This window comes from Cannabis sativa, chromosome X (assembly GCF_029168945.1).
Source record: "Cannabis sativa cultivar Pink pepper isolate KNU-18-1 chromosome X, ASM2916894v1, whole genome shotgun sequence".
Classification (NCBI taxonomy): domain Eukaryota; kingdom Viridiplantae; phylum Streptophyta; class Magnoliopsida; order Rosales; family Cannabaceae; genus Cannabis; species Cannabis sativa.
Window position 1 is genome coordinate 20,711,695 of NC_083610.1, and position 23,068 is coordinate 20,734,762.

Consider the following 23,068-nt stretch of genomic DNA (forward strand, 5'->3'; position numbering starts at 1 on the left):
CGAAATCTTCAGGTAAAATTCGTACTTGTTTTTATTTTCGTTTTCAGAGAAATAGGCTTTCATAAAACTATCATATCTCTCTCCCCATAGGTCCGTTTTCAGTGATCTAGGTACCGTTTTAAAGATAATTTAATGATCTATATTTTCTATGAAGAAACTCTTTCTGAACTGTGTAGTCTTATACCTACACAGTCTCAGAATCATCCCACTTGACCTTCCCCAGGCGGTGTGGGATTGCACAGCTTACCCGGTATTTCCCCTTACGGATCACGGGACTACTGACTGTCACAATCACCCCCCCTCACGGGGTCCGACGTCCTCGTCGACCACACTTCCGGCTGGGTCAAGGCTCTGATACCATTTGTAACGCCCTTACTTACGTAAAATAAGATGCCATAAATAAACTGGCGTTAAGATACTAATGTTGCCTTTATTTTAAAAAAAAAAATACTTTTCAAAACATGGGTACCCAGTTGAAAATAAAGTATTACCACTTAGGGAAAAGTAATAGAAAATTTAAACGACAACATCCTCGATAAGTTTAATAAATTAAAAAAAAACTTTCAGCGGAAGATGGCCAAGACCACACGCAGTTACATGATCACACGAGATACACCCCATGCTGCCCAGACTCAACTTGTCACCGAAAGCTTACAGGCTTACTTATCTGCACATAGGGGGTAAATAAGGGGTGAGCTGCAAAGCCCAGTAAGGAAAAACACAATACTATGTACCAGCATTCACACATCATAGCACAAACATATACATCAAACATACAACAACCTAATCATAAGTATAAATAGAGGCAGCCACACAAATACTGAAATACCACACACTCACACTCACAATCACACTCCAGCTTCCATACAAATCTGGAGTGTCTTACGTTCTTAACCAGAACGCAGTACCAATAACCAGTGCACCCTTACGTACACTGCCTCACTTACCACATCACCATACATGTGTGGTTTCCAACCACTTCCAAGTACCTGGAACATGATTAAACAACCATATACAATTCATCGATAAAACACTATTTCACCGAAACTATCACATTCCACAGTTTCAATACAATTTATTCAAGCAGTCATACTAGATACTCAAACCATATAAAAAGCAAGTATAAAGTATCATTATTTTTCCTTACCTCAACTCCGCTGTAATTAACTCTTACGATACCTTCTAGGCCCTATAACAATTAGTGAAACCCTTAGTCCACCGATAAACTCAATATATTTATTACTCTTACTGTACAGCAAGTTTAACCTAGAATTTGACATATAAAACGTTTGAATTAGAAGTCCTACTGTTCACAAAGTTTTTAGTTAATTGAAAGACCTTTCTAACGGTATAAAGATCATCAAAATCGGAGCTATAATCTAGGAGTTATGCATGTTTTCTCAAAACAGTTTCTTTAAAATCCTGGATCACGCCGATTTCTGAATACAGCCTAAAAATAAATGTTTTAAAAATAGTTACACCCTGATCTAGACAATACTTTCTTCATAAAAAATGTAGCTATTTTCCTAAGCTTTAAAACGAGATAAAGATCTTTTAAAATGGATCGAAATTGAGAGAGATATTGAATTTTTACTGAAGACACTTTTTCTGAAACGAAACTTAAAACGAAATACCATAACCGAGTAAAGATCCTAACTTTTGACTGGTAAGAACTCCGAACTAGGGAAAGGTTTCTTCAAAGAAAATATGGATTATTGAATTATCTTTCTAACAGTACAAGAATCGCTTGAAAATAATAGATATCGAGAGAGATATGACACTTTTACTAAGGCAATATCGAAAAGAAATTTTAAAAAAAACTGTAAATCGACAGTCTGTAAAACATGAATTTTTTGACATCGAAATATTCAGAATTAGGAAAGAGTTTCTTCATAGAAAATATAGATCATTAAATTATCTTTAAAACGGTACCTAGATCACTGAAAACGGACCTATGGGGAGAGAGATATGATAGTTTTATGAAAGCCTATTTCTCTGAAAACGAAAATAAAAACAAGTACGAATTTTACCTGAAGATTTCGAAGACACGGAACGATGATCGGTTGATTGCTAACCCCGAAGCTCTTAAGATTAAAACAATTGATTTGGTTCAATAGAGAGAATAAAAAAAGAAATTGAGAGATGGTGAGAATAAGGGAATACGATACTATCTGGCTGCTAGGGTTATAGAGTATATACGTATATAACATATCGTATAATAGGTTTAAATTTAAAAATAAATATCTAACTAATCAGATAAAATTATGCTGATTTAAATTTAAATTTTAAATTTTAAACTAACTAACTAATCTAATGCTTCACTATTTATTTATCTCACTATTTAATATATATATATATATATCATTTTTTTCTAATCACACACGCACAACAACAACAACAATAATAATAATAATAATAATAATAATAATAATAATAATAATAATAATAATAATAATAATAATAAAAATAATAATAAAAATAAACTGGATATTACATGGAGTACACCTAGCTCATAATATTATAGAACAATAGGCCAGCCTGACGATATACTAGTGTTCTTCGATTATTAGTAATTATATATATAAACAATAATTATATACGTATATAGTTCGATGTGTAGATATAGGTTAATAGTTATAATATGTATCCAAATATATTGGCGATTTCTTAGACATATAGTAAGATTATCCATGTGCTTAAGTTTTGAAAAAACAGAATAAAAGATTTAATGTCTGAATTAAGAGCCAGCTAAGGACCATGTGCAAATAAATAATAACAACCACATCTAGTTAATATTTATCAACAAATTATATAAGGTAGTTTTTGTGTGAGAAAAAAAGACGAAATTAGCCACCCAACACAACAACATGTATAACAAAAACATAACATATATACATGCAATGAAACAATTAACAATGCACACGAACAAATAATCTTAAAAACTACAAATAATTAACGTATCAAAAATTCATTAAAGGAAGAAAATTAAAAGATGATATATAGATGAGTTGACCAGGCATCTTGTGGGTGAGCTACCAGCTTATTTATCACACTCCACAACGTTGAATTCTTTAATCAAAATATTCATGCTCCTTTGATGCTTAGTAGTAATTACTAATTAATAATTAACCCCATGCAATAATCACTAGCTAATTAATTACCCTTTTATTATATAAGAGTACTCTCTTGCTTATAAACTTATAAAGTCTAGCTCTTTTATTATTTCTCAACACAACTCAAAATAAAACTATATACTACTAATATTTAGTATACTTGTTAATTAATTAATTAATTATCAATTAAGGTAAAGATCTAAGGAAAGAGAGATGTGTGGGATGTTAGACTTTTTATTTGAGCTTACATTAAATTTTATTGGTTTTATTCAAACTTAGGTTGATTTGATAGTTCTTTGTTGTGTTAGCCCATATTAATATTGTTGGTGATCAATAGCTAGTTAATAGGCTTAGCATCTGTGTGTAAAGTGTAGCTAAAGCAGAAGTGTGGACTTTTCTAGTTAACTGAAGCATTTGATGAGCAGACCCAGTCCAACTAGGGTTTTGTAGCTAAGTCCCCTCCCTAGCTCTATAAATACATATTGTCTCATCACAATTGTATACTTTTTGATAATTAGATAAATAAACTGCTTCTGATTTAGAGATCTAGGGAGGAAGACTTAGTTATAGTATTGCACTATCGAATTGCGGTAATTATTATAGATCAATTTGGTACACATATACTTAATTATCATATATTGTTATCGTGTTCTATATTATATACAAATAGATCTTGAATTTATTGTTAATTTATCTAACATGTGGTATCAGATTGTCTTTTGTATATGATTTAGAACCTATAATTTGTATATGTTAATTATCAATAGTTAAATATTAATTTCGTAATAAATTAATGAGAAAATTTTCGTTATTGAATCTTAAAACTTTAGGATTTTATTTGTGACTAAAATATAACATTTAGACACGAGTTGTCACTAATTTAGTTTTAGTCACAACAAATATTGTGAATAAAAATACATTTAGTCACAACAAATTGTAATTTTTGTAACTAATACATTTAACCACGGACTTTTTAGTCACAACATAGGAATACTAATTTATAATTAGTCACAACTTTTTTACTTTTACTCACAAATTTTGCTGTGATTAAAAATAAGAATTTTTGTATCATTCACATAATAATATATTTGTCACATTTTAATTTATATTATATTAGTACACATATTAAGCATTTTTTTATTTATATATACATCTAATTGATTATTTTGAACTTTATCTTCCACATCATAAATTATTTAAAAAAAAATTAAAAATTTGTCGAAAATACTGTAAAAAAAATAATGTATCCACTGAAAAAGTATTTAATAAATATACTTTTGTTCATGTTTTTTCTTTTTAATTTTTGAGCCAACAATACAAATTAAGATATTAGATTGTAAGGAATAAAACAGACAAGATTTTTGAGCCAAAGTAGACGAGGTCGGCCGTAACAATAAACAACAACAACAACAACAAAAAGATAAGCAAATAACCAAGACGGCCGGGGCTTATTCCTAAGCTGTGAATTAACACCACTAGCTAATCCACTTCAACTGTGAATTTGAACTACGTTTTCTTATAGATTTCAATAATCAAAAATCTATCATATATATAATATTATGGCTTGTCTAAAACTTTGGGAATCGATATCAACTTCAGAAAACTGATCAAAGACCTTATATAATTAATTCGAGTGAAAGGGACAGTTTTAATTTATCTTGTCATGGGTGGCGGAGTCATTGGAGCTCCCATACTTACTCCACGTCGTTGTCTGTCCATGTTCGCCTCCCAACCTTAAATCAAATACAAATATTTTTACATTATAATTAATTATTCAAATTATTAATCAATGAAAATTAATTGTAATAATATATCATCACTTACATATATATATATAATTAAATCAATATAATCCTGCTTGTTAAAGAAATATTAATTAATTTATAAGTTAACAACCATTCAAAGTTGAAATTTGCATATAATTGAAACATATATGATTAGTTAGCTAATAAAGCTTCAATAATATGTACGTATAATGTACGTACTACTGCGTATTGTTGACTCAGTCACAGTGTCAGTATTCGTCGCCTAGCTACTTATTAGTGATGACCAAATATTAATATTATTAAAAGGAAAACCATCCAAAGTAAACACCAATATCTATAGAAATTTTTATATATATATATATATTGCTATGTATATAAAGAAATGACAAATTAATTAAGAAAGGTGAATTAACAACGGTTACGTCAGACCAAAAAATAAAAGAGGATATAATTTGTGTGTTGAACACATCAACTATCGTCTGATCATCTCAAGTTGACACATTTATTTTCTTTTAAAATTAATTCATAGTAAAACATGTAACTATCACAATCCCTTACTGCCAAGCTAGCTAGCTACGTATACCAATTGCAATCTTATCCTCCACACACACATGTATATATATATCTTTATATATTAAAAGTGTCTATCTAACGGCATTTCTTGGTTTAACAGAATATACTTTAAAAATAAAAAAATGTTTGATCTCCCGTTAACTTTCAAAAATATATAAATAATTAAACCCAAAAATTAAACAATCTTTTTTTAAACGTTTAAAACAAATAATTCAATTTAAAAAATTAAATAATCTTTTTTTAAATTAAAAAAAATCATCCTAGCCACATATCTCTCTAACATAACAAACCGTATATCTCAATGTTTCATATTTTTTTTATTAGTTAAACGTTAACAAATAAATAAAAAATTAACAAATATTAATATTGTTACACATTAGGCTTACACGATTTTTTTTTAAACCCAAAAAATTAAATAATTTTTTTTTAAACGTTTAAACCCAATAATTAAACCCAAAAAATTAAACCATCTTTTTTTAAATTAAAAAAAACTACACCAATACCCACCCTAAATTAGAATCATCAATATAAAATTTAAACTCTATATAAAAAAAAATCTTTTATAACGTAAAACATTTGAATAACAATGTGTATATTATAGATTTATATACACAATTATGACATTCTTAACAATTAGTTTTATAAAACATATCGTTTATAACATAATTTACAATTAGTCACTAAATTCTTAAACAAAAACCCCTAGAACTTAAAATAAAACTAATATTTACGTGGCTCACCACGTAACTCTCTTCTAGTATATATATAAATTATAAATAAACATAGTTGGAGAGCATATGCAGAATATGATATACCTATTCCCATGTCGAAGCCACGATTGTTGAGCTCCCTATACTCTTGACAAAGAGCACAAGTCTCGCAGCAGAAGTGAACAAGGCAATCGGAGCAAGGCTCCTCTTCCAAGTCATATTGAACTCTCAACCTCGAACGATACAAGCACGAGTACAAACACCCTAGCCCACTCATACTAACTACTCCATAAAGTAACGCATTTTCTACACAACCTGCTTAATTAAACACATACATATTTATATATATAAATAAAATAAAAAAATCAAAAATGAAAACTTACTTGTGGAACCTCTATTCACAATCTCAGCAATCTGTCCAAATGTGATGCAAGGGCAGAAGCAAGTAATCACACCTTAAATTTAAATAATATACAAATTATTAATCATATACATAATCACAATATTATATTAATAGGATCAAATGATAAATTTTGTGTTAAAAAAAGGTTAGTGTATATATATTATATTTGTATTTAAATTTGATTTTTGATATTTATTTAAAAAAATTTAAAAATGAATGAAATGCATATTATATTATAAATATAATTTATATATAACACATGTAAAATATATAAAAGAAAAAAATTAAGTTATAATTAATTTCTTCAAGTTGCAAAAATAGATAAGGGCTTAAATAGTTATAGCTTACAATTTGCAGGATCATCAAAACAATAGGACAGACGTGTAGTCCATCCTGTCCGATCATCCGCGGCGGCGGGTGTGATCGGAAACTGCATGGCGGGTAAACATGGGCTCGGAAATCCTGAAGCTGCAATTGATGTAGCTGTTGGATTTCCACAACCTTGATGATCACCACCTCCATAGATCTTTGAATCAACAGCCAGTACTTGTGGTGCAGAGTACATTATAATATATAAAAGTTTTGGACAACAAATTGAGCCTAGAGAGGTTTCTTTTGATGAGAAGTTAGTTATAATCAGTAATATATAAATATGAAGCTATATATAGCTAAATATTTATCATGGATATGTACTTCTTAGTGTGTATAGATTATAATTGGCGAGTGTCATTAATTAATTTTCGATGGAAACATTCTAAAAGTTGTTATAGAAATGGTAACATTTGTGTTTAGTAATTTTTGGATGTGACACTATTAGTATAATTAAATATTAAAAATGAGGTTTCATATAATTTAAAAAATTAGTGTTTTAAAGAATATCACTAATTAATTATAAAGCGTCATTTATAGAAGATGCTAAACACTACTGATCAATGCTCATAAATATAAGAGAATTGCTATATTAGGCACCAGTACGTAGTGCCTACTGCCCATCACTTTTTATAGGTAGAGTTTCATAATTGGTTAGCGATATTTCTTAAAATTTATTTTTTTAAAATTATATAAGATCAGATAGTTAATTACATCAATAACAATATAACATTAAGAAAAGTGCTAGAGAACCAATTAGTATTTTTTTAGCAATTCTCTAAATATAATTGATATGAGCAATGAAGTTTTTTTATTGACCATGCCTGCATGTACCAGAAAAAAAAAATATATTAATAGTTGACTTGTTTAATTAATTAGCCATATGGTGAAAAATTCAAACCGAACCCCATGATATATATATATATATAATAAAGTAAATAAGAATCCATTAAATTACTTTTAACTTAATTTTCCTATATGTTTTAATACTATTATATGCATCAGTAGTTATGTATATATAGACTTTCTCTTCTTTTGGATGATACTTCGTGGTTTCCTAGTGGAAATTGTTGAGAAAATAATGGAAAGATCGATGTTGAAGTCTCTACTGTTCTTGACTTTGATGATTTTTATTCATTTATTTTTATCGATATACATTGATTAATCTAGTAATAAGTAATTATAGTATGTATATCATTGCCTATTACTTTCACTATCATTACAATATTTCTCTAGTGGCTATGTGTCCACATAATCAACCATATTCCACTACCTACAAATTATTATAAATTAATTTTGGCATTAAAGCAATTCCAACAGTTTTTTTATTACATTTTTTAAAACATATCACTAAAATTTTACTTTTTTTAATTTACAACACATTTTTACATACATCATACATCATATATCAATTTCTTTAAAATATATCACCAAAATTCTTTTTAAAATTTTTATTATATTTTATTCATTTCAAATATAAAAAAATATTAATATATACACATATATTTCCATACAAAAATAATTATTAAACTTAAAATAATTAAAAATATATATATATTTAGAGCAATAAATAATATTCTATAAATATGAAACATAAATAATGTATTTTAAAGAAACTTTAAAATAAAGAAAGAATTTAGAACATCTGTTGTAGCGTATTTTTAGTGCAATTCTTTAAAAATAATTAAGTCTCTATTTTAGAGAAGCTAATGTGTGTGTGCTATAAAAGATATATGTTTGCTTCATATGCATCGAGTGCGTCATAATATTTTCAACTAACCACTTGAAAATCACTCATCATAACTTTGGCTAAAACTCCATCTTTTTTAAATATTTTTTATTCTAGAATAAGCTTTATAGTATTATAAACATTCAACTCTTTTAAGAAAACTCAACAAACAACTTAATTTAGCTCTGTACCACTTTGTTAAGCATCACTATATTTTAATATAACCTAATTACTTTTATAATAATGAAAATAATTATATCTCTAGGGGTATTCATTGGACCACATTTAATGTGTTTAGGCCTATCCAAATTCCATCTAATTATATATTGGATATTAAATTTTACTATCCAATCTGATTCAATTAATTTCAATCATCCAATCGATCTAACATATAAATCTATTAGTTTAATTTGGGTTTACCCAATATTTTTAAGGGGAAATTAAACTGTATACCCATTTTATATTACTAACTCTCATTTTTACCCTCTTTTTTAAAATCTTTTATTTCTACCTTTTTTTTCAAACACTATACCAATCTTATCCTTGTCATTACACGATACTCTATCCCCCTCTAATAAACAGGCTGTTGGATTTTTTGGTGTGATTAAATGTTTTTGAAAGAAAAGGAAAGATAAACTATTTTATAAAAATTAATTTAAAGATGAATGGAACCATTTTCACTAAACAAGAGTAACTACAATGATCACAAGAGTATGTATGACCACAAAATTGGTGGATATATATAGAAGAGTACTTAATTAAAACTTTTATGAATGCAGTGATAAATAAAAGAAGTCATCTCATAATGATGAACGAGCCCAGATTTCTTACACCATTTTATAATTTCTATTAGTTATTTCAACAAACACTTAAAAAACATTATATTTTCATAAAATGATCAAACCGAATACACACAAACTTATACATATGAACATAGGTCTTACAAACAAGAATATAATAGAAGATTAAAAGAGGGAGAAACAAGATCTAGAAAAAAAAAACTAATACTAATTCAGAATGGAAAGAGAAAGTTACATACCTTCAAATAGCTAAGGACGTTGGCTTTAGCGGTTGCGGTTGCAAAGGTGTAGTGTTTTTTACGGTGGTGGTGGAGGCTGAGGGACGCTGAAGATGCCAGAGGATGCTGATCGACGATGGCTATGGCAGACTGCAGATTGCGTGCGTTTAGTTGCTAGGGTGGAATTCAAGTGGCTGCATTGAAGAATTTGATAGATATGTGAGGGTATATTGGGTAATTCAATTATAAAAGAAGGTATGTTTTAACTAAATTTATTTTGCAGGTATTTTTAGTTAATGTGTTATTAAAACGGGCACTTATCAACTTATCCCTATTTTTAATCTATTATTTTTGAATTAGATCGGATTCATCTAAAATTTTAGGTCCAATATGTATTGGATTGGATTGGATCCATCCAATAAAAAAAAGTAAAATTTTAAAGTTAATTTTTTTTATATATAAATTTTACGTATAACAATATAAAATATAATTACTCATCCAAACTAAATGAAAATACTAATTAGTTCGATTGAATATATGTTGGATGTACTGAATTTTTAGACAATCCATTCACCATCCGATCTAATTCAATTTGATATTTAATAATAACATACAATCCGATTCGATCACAATTAAATATCCAGTATTTAATGATCGGTTGTAATTGGATCGGTCAATTCTTATTGGATTAGATCGATTTAAAACTTAAATACTTTATTTGACCCACATACACTTTTAAGGGTACTTTATTTGTATTCACTTTTAAAACTTAATGTTTTTGATACATAATGAAACACACTTGTTATAATGGCTCATAATTATTAGTAGGATAACGTAATAGCTAAGTTTCATATGGCTTGAATGACTATAAGACAATCTGTTTTGATCTCCACTTTGCGTCATAGTTGGTACTTAATCCAACTTAGTGCTACGCGTATTCTAATGGCTTCTACAATTTTTAGAAGGACACTTCCTCTAATACAAGAAACTCTAGCTTCCTCTAAAAACCAGCATGATTTTGGGTGACAAAAGCATAACTGAAACAGTTGGAATGTACAAAGAAAGCGTCATCAGTATTCATCTTAATCGTATCAAAGCTTAGAGTTTTCTAGTGCTCAGCTCCATCCTCTGGGATCAACAAACCTAAGGATGTATCTTGTGATTTGTCTTGAGCATATTGCTATTTATTAATTAAGGACAATCTTTACTAACACTACTACCTCAGTAACATCTTTGTTTTTTGATTCCAAACTGTAAAGTCCTTTTTTGGCAAGTTAGGTGACAAAATAATTTTTCCTTTTTATGGTAAGATTGCTATGCATTCATTTTCGAAATCTTACCTCTTTTATTCGGTTTTTAGTTGCCATTTTCCTTGTTTGGAAAGTTGCACTTTCAGCTGAACTTTCCTTTGTTGAAAACTTCTCAAAAGAGAAGGAATTCTCTTTTGGAAAGTTGTCCTTTTAAGGGAAACTTTGATTATTGCCTTTTCCTTATTAATTTCGATTGTATCTTGATACAATCAGAATATCTAATCTGTTTTTGGCAGGAATCAAGCTTTGAAAGAAGATCGGACCCGATTTTAGTAAGTTTCCCGTTTCTGGGCAGATCTGCTTCGTCAGCAACCGAATCTGATGTAGCAGATCGTGTTTGTTTTTGGAAAGTCTTTGTACAGCTGCTAATTCGATCTTGTGGTTGCCTCTTTGGTTTCTATGATCTATAAATAGAGCCTAGAGAGCAACCATTCGAATTACCTCTTCCATTATTCATTTTTTGTATTTATCTTTTGTGAGAAGAGAGTGTTTCTTTGTTTTGTGAGAGCCTAGTTGTTCACCTAGGTTCTAGTTGTTCTATTTCTGTTCTTACTCTATCCTAGAGGTTGTGAAGAACTACTTGACTGAACAAGAGATTGGTCTTCGGGAGAAGACTTGATAAAGCCTTACTTCGGGAGGAAGTAAGCACTTGGTCTTCGGGAGAAGACTTGCTAAAGCCTTACTTCGGGAGGAAGTAAGCACTCACACTTCAAAGACGAAGGGAGTTCGGGCTTGAAGGTGTTTCAAGAAGTCAGATTCATAAAGTGGATTACAAAGGATTGCGGCAATACTTTAGAGGGAGTCTAAACTTGTTTAAGTCAATTGTCTTTGTAATTTTGATACTTTATTAATTGATTTCATTCTCTGGGCGTGGCCCCGTGGACTAGGAGTGTTCGTGAGAACACTGATACCACGTATAAATCTCTTGTGTCAAGTTATTTATTTTTCTGCAAATATTTTATATTCTGCCTGTTCAGTTTTGCTGTAGCAGAATTACTTTCTGCTGCTGCAAACGCTTACAGTTTTTATATTTTCTTATATACAACTGACATTTGCAAAAACACGGTTTTTCATTTGGTATCAGAGCGGGACACTAAACTCTTAGTGTGGTCCTATAACGTTTTTGTTAGAATGTCATTTTTTGCAGAAGGAAGTTCTATTTCTAGACCACCATTGCTTAATGACTCTAACTATCCTTACTGGAAAGTTAGAATGAGAGCCTTCATCAAATCTCAAGATGAGAAGGCGTGGAGAATGGTTCTATCAGGTTGGTCTCCTCCAGTTGAGACAGATTCTTCAGGTAATACTATTATAAAATCTGAACTGGAATGGTCTATTGAAGATGATAAACTATCTGCCTACAATAGCAAAGCCTTGCATGCTATCTTTAATGGTGTAGGTGAGGGTTACATTAAACTTATATCATCTTGTGTTTCTGCTAAGGAAGCTTGGGAGATTCTTCAAACTCAGTTTGAAGGAACTTCTGATGTGAAAAGATCTAGATTTATCATGCTTCAAACTAAATTTGATGAACTTAGAATGTCTGATAATGAAACTTTAACTGAATTCTATGAAAAATTATCTGACATTGCTAATGAATATTTTGCTCTTGGAGAAAAGCTTGATGACTCTGTTCTTGTGAGAAAAATTGTTAGAGTTCTTCCAGAAAGGTTTGATACGAAACTTTTGGCAATGGAGGAAGCTAAAGATTTTAGCACTATGAAAGTGGAAGAATTGATGGGTTCCTTACGTACTTTTGAATTAAATCAACAGATTAAACAAAAGGACAAACCCAAATCCATTGCTGATAAAGGTAAAAGTATTGCTTTGAAAGTTGCTGATAATGAAAATTCTGATAGTGAATGTGATGATGAGATTGCTTTATTAACTAAGAATTTTCAGAAATATATGAAAAAGATGGGAAATAAAAAGAATATTTCGAAAGGTTCAAAAGGTAATACTTTCATTAAACCTTCTGTCTCTAACAAAAAGGGAATTCAGTGCAGGGAATGTGAAGGTTTTGGGCATATTCAATCTGAGTGTGCAAACACTTTGAAAAAGAATAAGAAAAGTTTCAATGTCACTTGGAGTGATGATGAAACCGAAAGTGATGAAGATATTACTGAAAATGTTGCCCTAACCTCTGTTATGACTAATGTGTTGTGTGATTCACAGGTGAAAGATAGATTGGTATGTCTGAATAATACCACCAAACAAGAGGAATCAGATTCAGATGAGTCTGAAATCTGTGAAGAATCTCTTGCTGAATCATACAAAGTCATGTATGAAAAATGGATTCAGGTTGCTTCTGAAAATAGAGAGTTGAATAAATTGAATAAAAAATTGTCTCATCAGATTGAAATGTGTGAGTTGAAAATAAAAGAATATGAGACAAGTGTTTGTGATAAAGATGAAAAAATCTCTCTATTGAAGAAGGAACTTGAAAACTTTAAGAAAAATGTTCAAATGCTTAATCCTGGATCTTCTATTTTTGAAAAAGCTCAGAATGCAGGTCAGAGAGGTTTTGCAGGCCTTGGTTCTAATGGAATGGAAAGTTCTGGAGTCACGAAGTTTGTAAAATCTAGTGTTCCAACGAATCACCGTGAGGCTACAAACTCTGCCGTAACAGTTTCACAGCCTGTGGCAGCAAGAACAGCTTCTGATGCTGCAAAATCTCCAGGATTTTCGAAAAAGGTAAAATCTCAGGTAAAAAGATTTGTTCCCATTTGTCATTTTTGTGGTAGAAAAGGACATATCAGACCTAAATGTTTCACATTAAACAACCTGTTTAAAACAAATTATTTTGATAATTTGAAAAAATCTCAAAAGAAACATAAAGGTTTGAAACAAATATGGGTGAAAAAGAAGTGTCTACCGGTTTTTCCGATAAACCGTCGCATCTCAAATGTGGTATTTTGACAGTGGTTGCTCTAGACATATGACAGGTGACAAGGATTTTTTGACTAACATTCGGCCTATGCAATGTGGAGAAGTCACTTTTGGTAATGGCTTATCAGGAAAAGTTGTTGGTATGGGAACTCTAAATTTTGAAGGGTTACCTAGACTGAAAAATGTGATGTTAGTTGAAGGACTGAGGGCTAATTTACTTAGCATCAGTCAAATCTGTGATCAAGGGTTTACTGTTTCTTTTGATAGTGATCATTGTTATGTTATGAATGATGACAATGAATGTATCTTGCAAGGATTTCGATCCAATGATAACTGTTACACTCTAACCCCTGTGTTCACTTGTCACTCAGCTATCAACAACACCACAGATCTGTGGCATGCCAAGCTTGGGCATATTAATTTTAAAAACCTGAAAAAACTGTCAAATGCAGGTATTGTTCGAGGTCTTCCCAAGCTTGGTAAGGAAAGTGAAGGTAAGTGTGAACCGTGTCAACTTGGGAAGCAATTAAAAATCACTCACAAGCCTGTGTCTGATATCAATACCTCAAAGGTATTGGAATTGCTTCACATGGATCTTATGGGTCCAATCCAAGTTGAAAGTTTGAATGGTAAACGATATATCTTTGTGTGTGTTGATGATTTCTCTCGTTTTACTTGGGTAGATTTCTTAAGAGAAAAATCTGACACTTTTGATGCCTTTAAAACTCTTTGTCTGAGATTAAGAGTTGAGAAAGGTTGTAATATTGGGAAAATTGTTCGAATTCGAAGTGATCATGGTAAGGAGTTTGAAAATTCTGTGTATGATGATTTTTGCAAGTCTACAGGTATAACTCATGAATTTTCAGCTCCCAAAACTCCTCAACAAAATGGAGTTGTTGAGAGGAAGAATCGAACTTTGCAGGAAATGGCAAGAGTGATGTTAAATAGCAAGAAGTTGACAAAGCGATTATGGGCTGAAGCTATTAACACAGCTTGCTACATAATAAACAGAGTGTTTATTCGTCCAGGTACCTCAAAAACATCTTATGAAATCTGGAAAGGTAAGCGCCCCAATGTAAGTCATTTTCATGTTTTTGGATGTGTGTGTTATGTCTATAGAGATCGTGAGCATATTGGTAAATTTGATGCTAAAAGTGATGTTGGTGTGTTTATTGGATATTCCTTAAACAATAGAGCTTATCGTGTTTATAACATGAGAACTCAAACTGTTTTGGAATCAGCTAATGTGGTTGTTGATGATTTTAGAGATTTTTCAGAATTTTCCACAGAAGCCAAGATAGATAGTCTCATGGATACTCCTCCAAAAGTTGTAACAGCAGATCCTGATGCAGCAGAACCCATTGCTGATGCTGCAAATGACGAATCTGCTGCTGCAACTGAAACTGGAGAACCAGAACCGCCTATCTTGACTCATCCAAACATCATCACTGACTCTATTCAGAAAGAACCAAGCACCAGAGTCAAACTGAATCATCCAAAAGATCTCATCCTTGGAAATCCTGAAGAAAGCATGGTAACTCGCAGAAGGTATATTAATTTAATCAGCTTTCTTTGCTTTGTTTCTCAATATGAACCGAAAAATGTGAAGGAAGCCATGACCTTTGAGGAATGGCTCAATGCAATGCAAGAGGAACTCAACCAATTTGTTCGCAACAAGGTATGGATTTTGGTCCGAAGACCAAAAGGTATAAATGTTATTGGAACAAAGTGGTTGTTTAAAAATAAAAGTGATGAGTTCGGTACAATTGTAAGAAACAAGGCTCGTTTGGTGGCACAAGGGTACACTCAGGTAGAAGGTATTGATTTTGATGAAACTTTTGCTCCTGTTGCAAGATTAGAATCAATACGTTTACTTTTATGTATTGCTTGTATTCTCAATATTAAATTGTTTCAAATGGATGTGAAATCTGCCTTCCTAAATGGTATTTTGAATGAGGAAGTTTATGTTGAGCAACCAAAAGGATTCGAAGATCCTCAATTTCCGGCACCATGTATACAAACTTGAAAAAGCTTTGTATGGTCTGAAACAAGCTCCTCGAGCTTGGTATGAAAGGTTGACTCAATTTTTACTTTCTCATGGCTATCACAGAGGTAGTGTGGATAAAACTCTTTTCATCAAACATATAAAATCTGATTTTATCATTGCTCAAATTTATGTTGATGATATAGTTTTTGGTTCTACATCTAACCATGAAGTGCAGGTATTTGTTGATCAAATGAAAAGTGAATTTGAAATGAGCATGGTTGGTGAGCTTAATTTCTTTCTGGGTCTTCAAGTGAGACAAATGGAAGGAGGTACATTTGTATCTCAAAGCAAGTATGCTAAGAACCTTGTCAAGAAATTTGGCCTTGAATCGGCTAAGCAGGTAAGTACTCCTATGAGCACCACTCTGAAATTAACAAAAGATGAGAATGGAGTAAAGGTAGACACTACACTCTATCGTAGCATGATTGGAAGTCTCTTGTATTTAACTGCTAGTCGTCCTGATATATGTTACAGTGTGGGAGTGTGTGCTAGATATCAAAGTAATCCTATGGAATCTCATGTATCAGCTGTAAAAAAGGATTATTAGATATGTTAATAGCACTCCTGATTATGGAATTTGGTACTCGAAAGATACCAATTCAAATCTTGCTTGTTTCAGTGATGCAGATTGGGCAGGAAATGCTGATGATCGAAAGAGCACAAGTGGAGGGTGCTTCTTTCTTGGGAATAATCTAGTATCTTGGCATAGCAAGAAACAGAATTCCATCTCCTTATCCACTGCCGAAGCTGAGTACATAGCTGCTGGCAGTTGTTGCACTCAACTATTGTGGTTGAAACAAATGTTGATTGATTATGGGTTTGATTTGGGTGTTTTGACTATTTTTTGTGACAATACTAGTGCCATAAATATTTCCAAAAATCCTGTTCAACACTCTAGAACAAAGCACATTGATATAAGACACCACTTTATTAGGGAACTTGTTGAAAATAAATCATTGCAATTAGAATATGTTGATACTGAAAAACAATTAGCTGATATTTTCACAAAGGCCCTAGATGCAAGTCGCTTTGACTCCCTCAGAAAGTCTTTGGGAGTTTGCATTGTTTAATTTTATCTGTTCATCATTCGTGTACAATAGTGTTGTGTGATTCTTCTCTAGCTCTTAATCTTCTATCATTGTTTTTGACAAATCATGTTTATGCTTTTGGAATATAATTAGTTAGGATCTCAGTCTGATCATACTTTGTGATGTTGTGTTAAAAGATTCATGTTACTCTTTATTTGTGTCTGGGATTAAATAATGTTCTTATACAGAGTTGAGCAATTTTTGTTTCATGCTTGTCAGGCCCCTTGCTGGAATAGAGCTACCCATACTGAAGTGTGAAAGCCATCTGATGAGTAAGCTGGAACATTGTAATTAGCAACTATGATGAGGATGCACTACCATAGAAAAGGGCTACCTTCAGTATGGTGTGAAAGCATCCAGTTGCGGGATCAAATTGAAAAAGGCGAAAATGAAAAATCTTGCCAAGGACAATGATCCTATTTTCACTGCACACACCTATGTCTGACAAGTGTGTTCAAATCTGTAAGTCTCCTCTATTAAAATTAAATTGATAATCCTGGTTCACAATTTTCAGTAACATGCATATCTTTTTCCACAACATCAATTAAGTATGATTATTTCATGAGATACTAATTAGTTATTTTCCTTAAAAGCATAACATGTAATTCATTTTGTCAATTGTCAATGATATTTGATTTCCTTTGCTTGGTTCGAATCACATATATTTATTGTACACATTATACTTTATTTTTCGGTTTTATTTTAAATAAAAAAAAAAAAAGGAGGGAGGCGTGTGACTTGCTTCATGGGTTAAGAAAATCTTGTGCATAAATGGTAAGTATCAACAATCATTCTCTCTTTGATTTATTATGATATTTTTCCAAGTAAAGATTAATCTTTATATGGTAATGTGCCTATATTCTTGAAAGATTGATTTATTTTTGGAAAAATTTGTTGGCTTTTCTAGTTTCCCTTTATTTTTTTTAACAAGGGGAAAGGAGTTGAGAAGTGGGCGGTTTCCTCTTTTGGTTCATGGGCTGGCGGTTACCATTTGAATTTTCAAAATTGGTTTCCTCTTTCTTGTTTTGATTCCAAGGTTATATAAACCAATTTTTGTCACTTATTTCACCACCTACCCGAACCCCCTTTCTTGTTTCTCTGTCAGACACTATTCATCTTCTCTTTCAGTTTCAAAATGGTGAGAACCAAGAATCTAGGGCACTCTAAAAAATTAGAAGAAACCGTTCCAACTCCTTCTAGTGCTCCCCCGCCGCCTCGGTTCCTCCTCCCGCCGTTGCAAAGCCCGGAGATTCATCGCTTCCCGCCGTGAATCTCAAGCCGTGAAGCCAAAACGTCCACCCAAGCAAGTAGCTCGCAAATCGGTAAGGCCCTATCGCACCTGGACTTCCTCTTCTGAATCCTCGAAGGAATCTCCTCCTCCTTTGGCTGTTCCTCCTCCTGCTGCATCAATGGCTGACACCACTCCAACAGGCCCTTCCACTCGAACTCGAGCCCAGCAAGCCTCGGCTGAGAAAGAACTTCAAGCCTCTCAATCTCGAGAGAAGACTGCTCCTCCAGCCAAGAAGAAACTCAAGACTAATCCTCCCTCGGCTTCCTCGAGTTCCAGTTCAGAAGAAGAGGATCCAATGGAAGTCTCTTCAGACAAATCAGTATCTCTGCATACTGAGAAGGACAGTGAAGACACAGAACTCGAGCCAGAGCCTCCTCGTTCAAAAACTACTTCTGCAAAGAAGTGCCTCTCGGGCCGTCGCTAAAGGCAAGCGGTACCCATGGAAGATCCTCCATCTGGTAATATCCCTTCCTCTATCTCTGGCTGTCCAACTTTTTACTATCGAGACAATGAGCGTGACTGGAATCTTTATGCAACTCGTAAGTTTGAAAGTGAGAGGAATTATGATTTGCATGCCCATCGTGTTTATGGTATTGTAAAGTTCATTCAATTTCATCAATGGGAACACACTCTTACTGGTTTTATTGGATTCATTGCTAACATTATTAAAGAGTTTTATGCTAATCTTACTGATGATTTCCTTGATGAGAACTCTAGACTGTATAGAAGAGTGTATGTTAGGGGTCACTGGTTCTCATTTTCTGAAAAGGACATTGCTCAGGCTCTGCAATTGCTCGAGAATGTATCCAATGCCGTGATGTCCATGGATCGTGACTTGATGCACTCGAACTCACCGGTGCTCGTTCGTAATTGAAACTGGGGAGAGTCTTCGAATTACTCACCTCACTTTTGCTCATGCTTCCCTTATGCGGTTTGCACTAAGCAATTGGGTTCCAAATTCGAACAAGACCGTGGTGTCTCAAGAAGTGGCTACACTCCTATACCGCATCACCTCTGGAACTTCCATTGATCTAGCCTCTCATATTCTCAACCAGATTGTCTCCTTTCGAAGAGGTAAAAAGCCAACCTTCAAACTTGTATTTCCAAATCTCATCTTTAAGGTTTTATCCTCTCAGAAGAATGTGGCCCAAGCACATGAAACTCTTGAGCCTCCCATCACTGGCCCTACATTCCAACCTTCTGAATATTTTGATGGTGTGTTCCAAAAACGGCCAAAGGCTGGTGCTGCTGCTGCTTCTGCTGGTGCAAGTTCAGGCTCTGCTGCTGCAGAGCTCCTGGAAGTCAAGTCTGAACTTCAGAATGTGTACACTCGTCTTGAAGCAATGGCTGATGTCCAGCATGATATGTCCAGGCAACTGTCCACCTTGATTAAACTCTACAAAAATTAAAGTGTTATAGTTTGTTTCTTTTTACTTAAACTTTGGTCTATTTTTGTTCTTTGTTTACTTTGGCACTCCGATAAACAAAAAGGGGGAGAGATATTTATTTTTTGGTTTTTGTTGCCCAACTCTGGACCCTTTTTTTTCAGGGGGAGTTGTGGTTTGTTAGTACTTGTGAACTTAATGTTTAAAGTTAGCATGTTCTTTGTTTTTATTGTGATATTCGATTGTGTTACTCAGGGGGAGTAGTATTGTTTGCTCTTGCTAACTTTGCATTGCAGGTACTTTATGGTAAAAATTATTTTGTTCATCTAAAGTGCCAAAGGGGGAGATTGTAAAGTCCTTTTTTGGCAAGTTAGGTGACAAAATAATTTTTCCTTTTTATGGTAAGATTGCTATGCATTCATTTTCGAAATCTTACCTCTTTTATTCGGTTTTTAGTTGCCATTTTCCTTGTTTGGAAAGTTGCACTTTCAGCTGAACTTTCCTTTGTTGAAAACTTCTCAAAAGAGAAGGAATTCTCTTTTGGAAAGTTGTCCTTTTAAGGGAAACTTTGATTATTGCCTTTTCCTTATTAATTTCGATTGTATCTTGATACAATCAGAATATCTAATCTGTTTTTGGCAGGAATCAAGCTTTGAAAGAAGATCGGACCCGATTTTAGTAAGTTTCCCGTTTCTGGGCAGATCTGCTTCGTCAGCAACCGAATCTGATGTAGCAGATCATGTTTGTTTTTGGAAAGTCTTTGTAATATTGCCGTTTAATTCGATCTTGTGGTTGCCTCTTTGGTTTCTATGATCTATAAATAGAGCCTAGAGAGCAACCATTCGAATTACCTCTTCCATTATTCATTTTTTGTATTTATCTTTTGTGAGAAGAGAGTGTTTCTTTGTTTTGTGAGAGCCTAGTTGTTCACCTAGGTTCTAGTTGTTCTATTTCTGTTCTTACTCTATCCTAGAGGTTGTGAAGAACTACTTGACTGAACAAGAGATTGGTCTTCGGGAGAAGACTTGATAAAGCCTTACTTCGGGAGGAAGTAAGCACTTGGTCTTCGGGAGAAGACTTGCTAAAGCCTTACTTCGGGAGGAAGTAAGCACTCACACTTCAAAGACGAAGGGAGTTCGGGCTTGAAGGTGTTTCAAGAAGTCAGATTCATAAAGTGGATTACAAAGGATTGCGGCAATACTTTAGAGGGAGTCTAAACTTGTTTAAGTCAATTGTCTTTGTAATTTTGATACTTTATTAATTGATTTCATTCTCTGGGCGTGGCCCCGTGGACTAGGAGTGTTCGTGAGAACACTGATACCACGTATAAATCTCTTGTGTCAAGTTATTTATTTTTCTGCAAATATTTTATATTCTGCCTGTTCAGTTTCGCTGTAGCAGAATTACTTTCTGCTGCTGCAAACGCTTACAGTTTTTATATTTTCTTATATACAACTGACATTTGCAAAAATACGGTTTTTCACAAACAAATTCTTTTCTGCATTTTCAAAGCGCCCAACTAACCATTCCAGCCATGTTCATTTCCCCCCACCATGACTCTCAAAGATAGTAGTTAATCAGTCCGCAAAAGTCCCTAGAACTTCTATTGTGACAGCAAAACAAATTTTGGCCTAACATGCTTTCAAGTAAGAACAAGACACCAACACATGAGAAATAGTTTCTCTTTCAATATTACAAAAATTAAGGGTAGAAAGAAATCACCTCAACATGCTTGGTTCTTGTTTTTTTTTTTTTTATTTAAGCGTTTATATATTACAACTATATTTTATCGGGGACTCGAACTCAGGACCTCCAACACACACACCCATCTATGACCACTTGAACTAGCCTCAGGTTAACATGCTTGGTTCTTAGTTTCGCTTTAGTAAGGAGACATCCTATTGAAGCACGCCACAATAGATTATTGACTTTAGGGGAGACTTTAAAATTCCAAAGCTTCCTCTAAAAACCCAAATTATCATTGGTATGCTTACCTTCTTTTTCGTTTTGCAGTAAACAATACACACTCTTCACTGAATATTAACTTGTTTTTTCTTGTTTTCATTACCAAGAATCAGGAGAATCCTCCACTAGAGGAATACTATAGGTTCACATCTCTTTCAATAAAATTATCATTAATCAGCTTAACATCCCATTGATAATGCCCTAGAATCATTAAACTTGACACCATTATTCCCATTTGAAATTCCGTATTTTAATATTCCCAGTTTGATTATTTAATTAAATGATTAATTAAATGCGGAATAATAAAACTGGTACTGAAAACAGTTTTCTGTAGTTACAGAATGCAACTCTGTAACTCCAGAGAAACCCAGAAAAACAAACAGTGCAAAAAAGTAAAAACACACAAGATTTTTGTACGTGGTTTCAACAATCCTTTCAGATTGTTACTAGTCCACGGGGCCACGCCCAGAGATAAGATTCATTAGATCGGTATCAAAAATACAAAGTAATTGACTTATGCATAAATAGACTCCCTCTTATTGTATGCCGCAAGCTTGATGTATTCCACCTACTAACCGAATCTTGATAAAACTCCAAGTGCTCGAACTCCCTTCGATCACCTTGAAGAGTGCTTGAATCCTCCCGATTCAAGGCTTAAAGGCTATCTCCCGAAAGCCTATACAACCATCTCCCGAAGGTTGTGTGCTTGTATCCTCCCGATGCAAGACTTCAAAAGCAATCTCCCGAAAGCTTGTAAATACCTTCTCCCGAAGGTGCACTGATGTTCTTCTTCGTTGTAGACTTGAATACAGACTCAAGACAATACAAACAACAAATAAACAGAGTAAGAGTAGAACAACTCTTCTCTACAAATCAAAGACACTCTTTTCTTATGATATGAAAGTGAATAAAAGAGTTAACATAACAAAGACACTCTTTCCTTAAGATATGAATATAATTCTAAGTGTGTGAAAGAGATGCAAAACCTAGCAGCTATAAGATGTATTTATAATGAATATACATCTCATAGACAGCTTACATTCGGTCTGAACAAGACCTCAACCCACTAGAAACTTCCCTAAAATAATTCTTCAATCAAATTAGAATTTCCGTTTCTGTACCTACAGAATCGTGGGCAGTAACTACAACTTTCCTTTTATAGAAAAGGAAAGTCTAGCTCCGGTTTTCTCTTCAAGAAACCTGATCTAAGAAAATGGGAAACTCAACACAAGATCAGATTACACAGCTGGTTAGATAAAAACGAAATGGGTAACCAAACTTACCATTTTTACCTTTTTTTCAAAAATAGGAAAGCTAGACAACTTTCCTTTCAAGTTTGAATACACCAAATAGGAAACCATATTAATGTATACCAGCCGAAAATATACAATGAATAATAAAATATTTTTGTC

General features: G+C 32.9%; 1 protein-coding gene and 1 long non-coding RNA gene across 2 annotated transcripts; both read right to left on the bottom strand.

The window, feature by feature from the left end:
- Window positions 1-462: 462 nt before the first annotated feature.
- Window positions 463-2,389, bottom strand: LOC133031891 (uncharacterized). The gene is made up of 2 exons (XR_009684938.1): window positions 1,148-2,389; window positions 463-667 (listed from the first exon to the last, which is right to left on the bottom strand). It is a non-coding gene; the product is annotated as an uncharacterized LOC133031891 (long non-coding RNA).
- Window positions 2,390-4,358: 1,969 nt separating this feature from the next.
- On the bottom strand, window positions 4,359-7,389 carry LOC115718625 (cell number regulator 1). The gene is made up of 4 exons (XM_030647475.2): window positions 6,914-7,389; window positions 6,546-6,617; window positions 6,268-6,477; window positions 4,359-4,846 (listed from the first exon to the last, which is right to left on the bottom strand). The coding sequence occupies exons 1-4, from the start codon at window positions 7,128-7,130 to the stop codon at window positions 4,767-4,769; spliced, it is 579 nt and encodes a 192-aa protein (XP_030503335.2). The 5' UTR covers window positions 7,131-7,389; the 3' UTR covers window positions 4,359-4,766.
- Window positions 7,390-23,068: the final 15,679 nt, after the last annotated feature.

Coding starts and splice junctions, on each gene's coding strand:
- LOC115718625 (XM_030647475.2), bottom strand. CDS start 7,130: ATGTACTCTGCACCACAAGTACTGGCTGTTGATTCAAAGATCTATGGA. Junction 6,618..6,913: donor TTTTGATGATCCTGCAAATT/GTAAGCTATAAC, acceptor TTTAAATTTAAG/GTGTGATTACTTGCTTCTGC. Junction 6,478..6,545: donor TGTGAATAGAGGTTCCACAA/GTAAGTTTTCAT, acceptor TTAATTAAGCAG/GTTGTGTAGAAAATGCGTTA.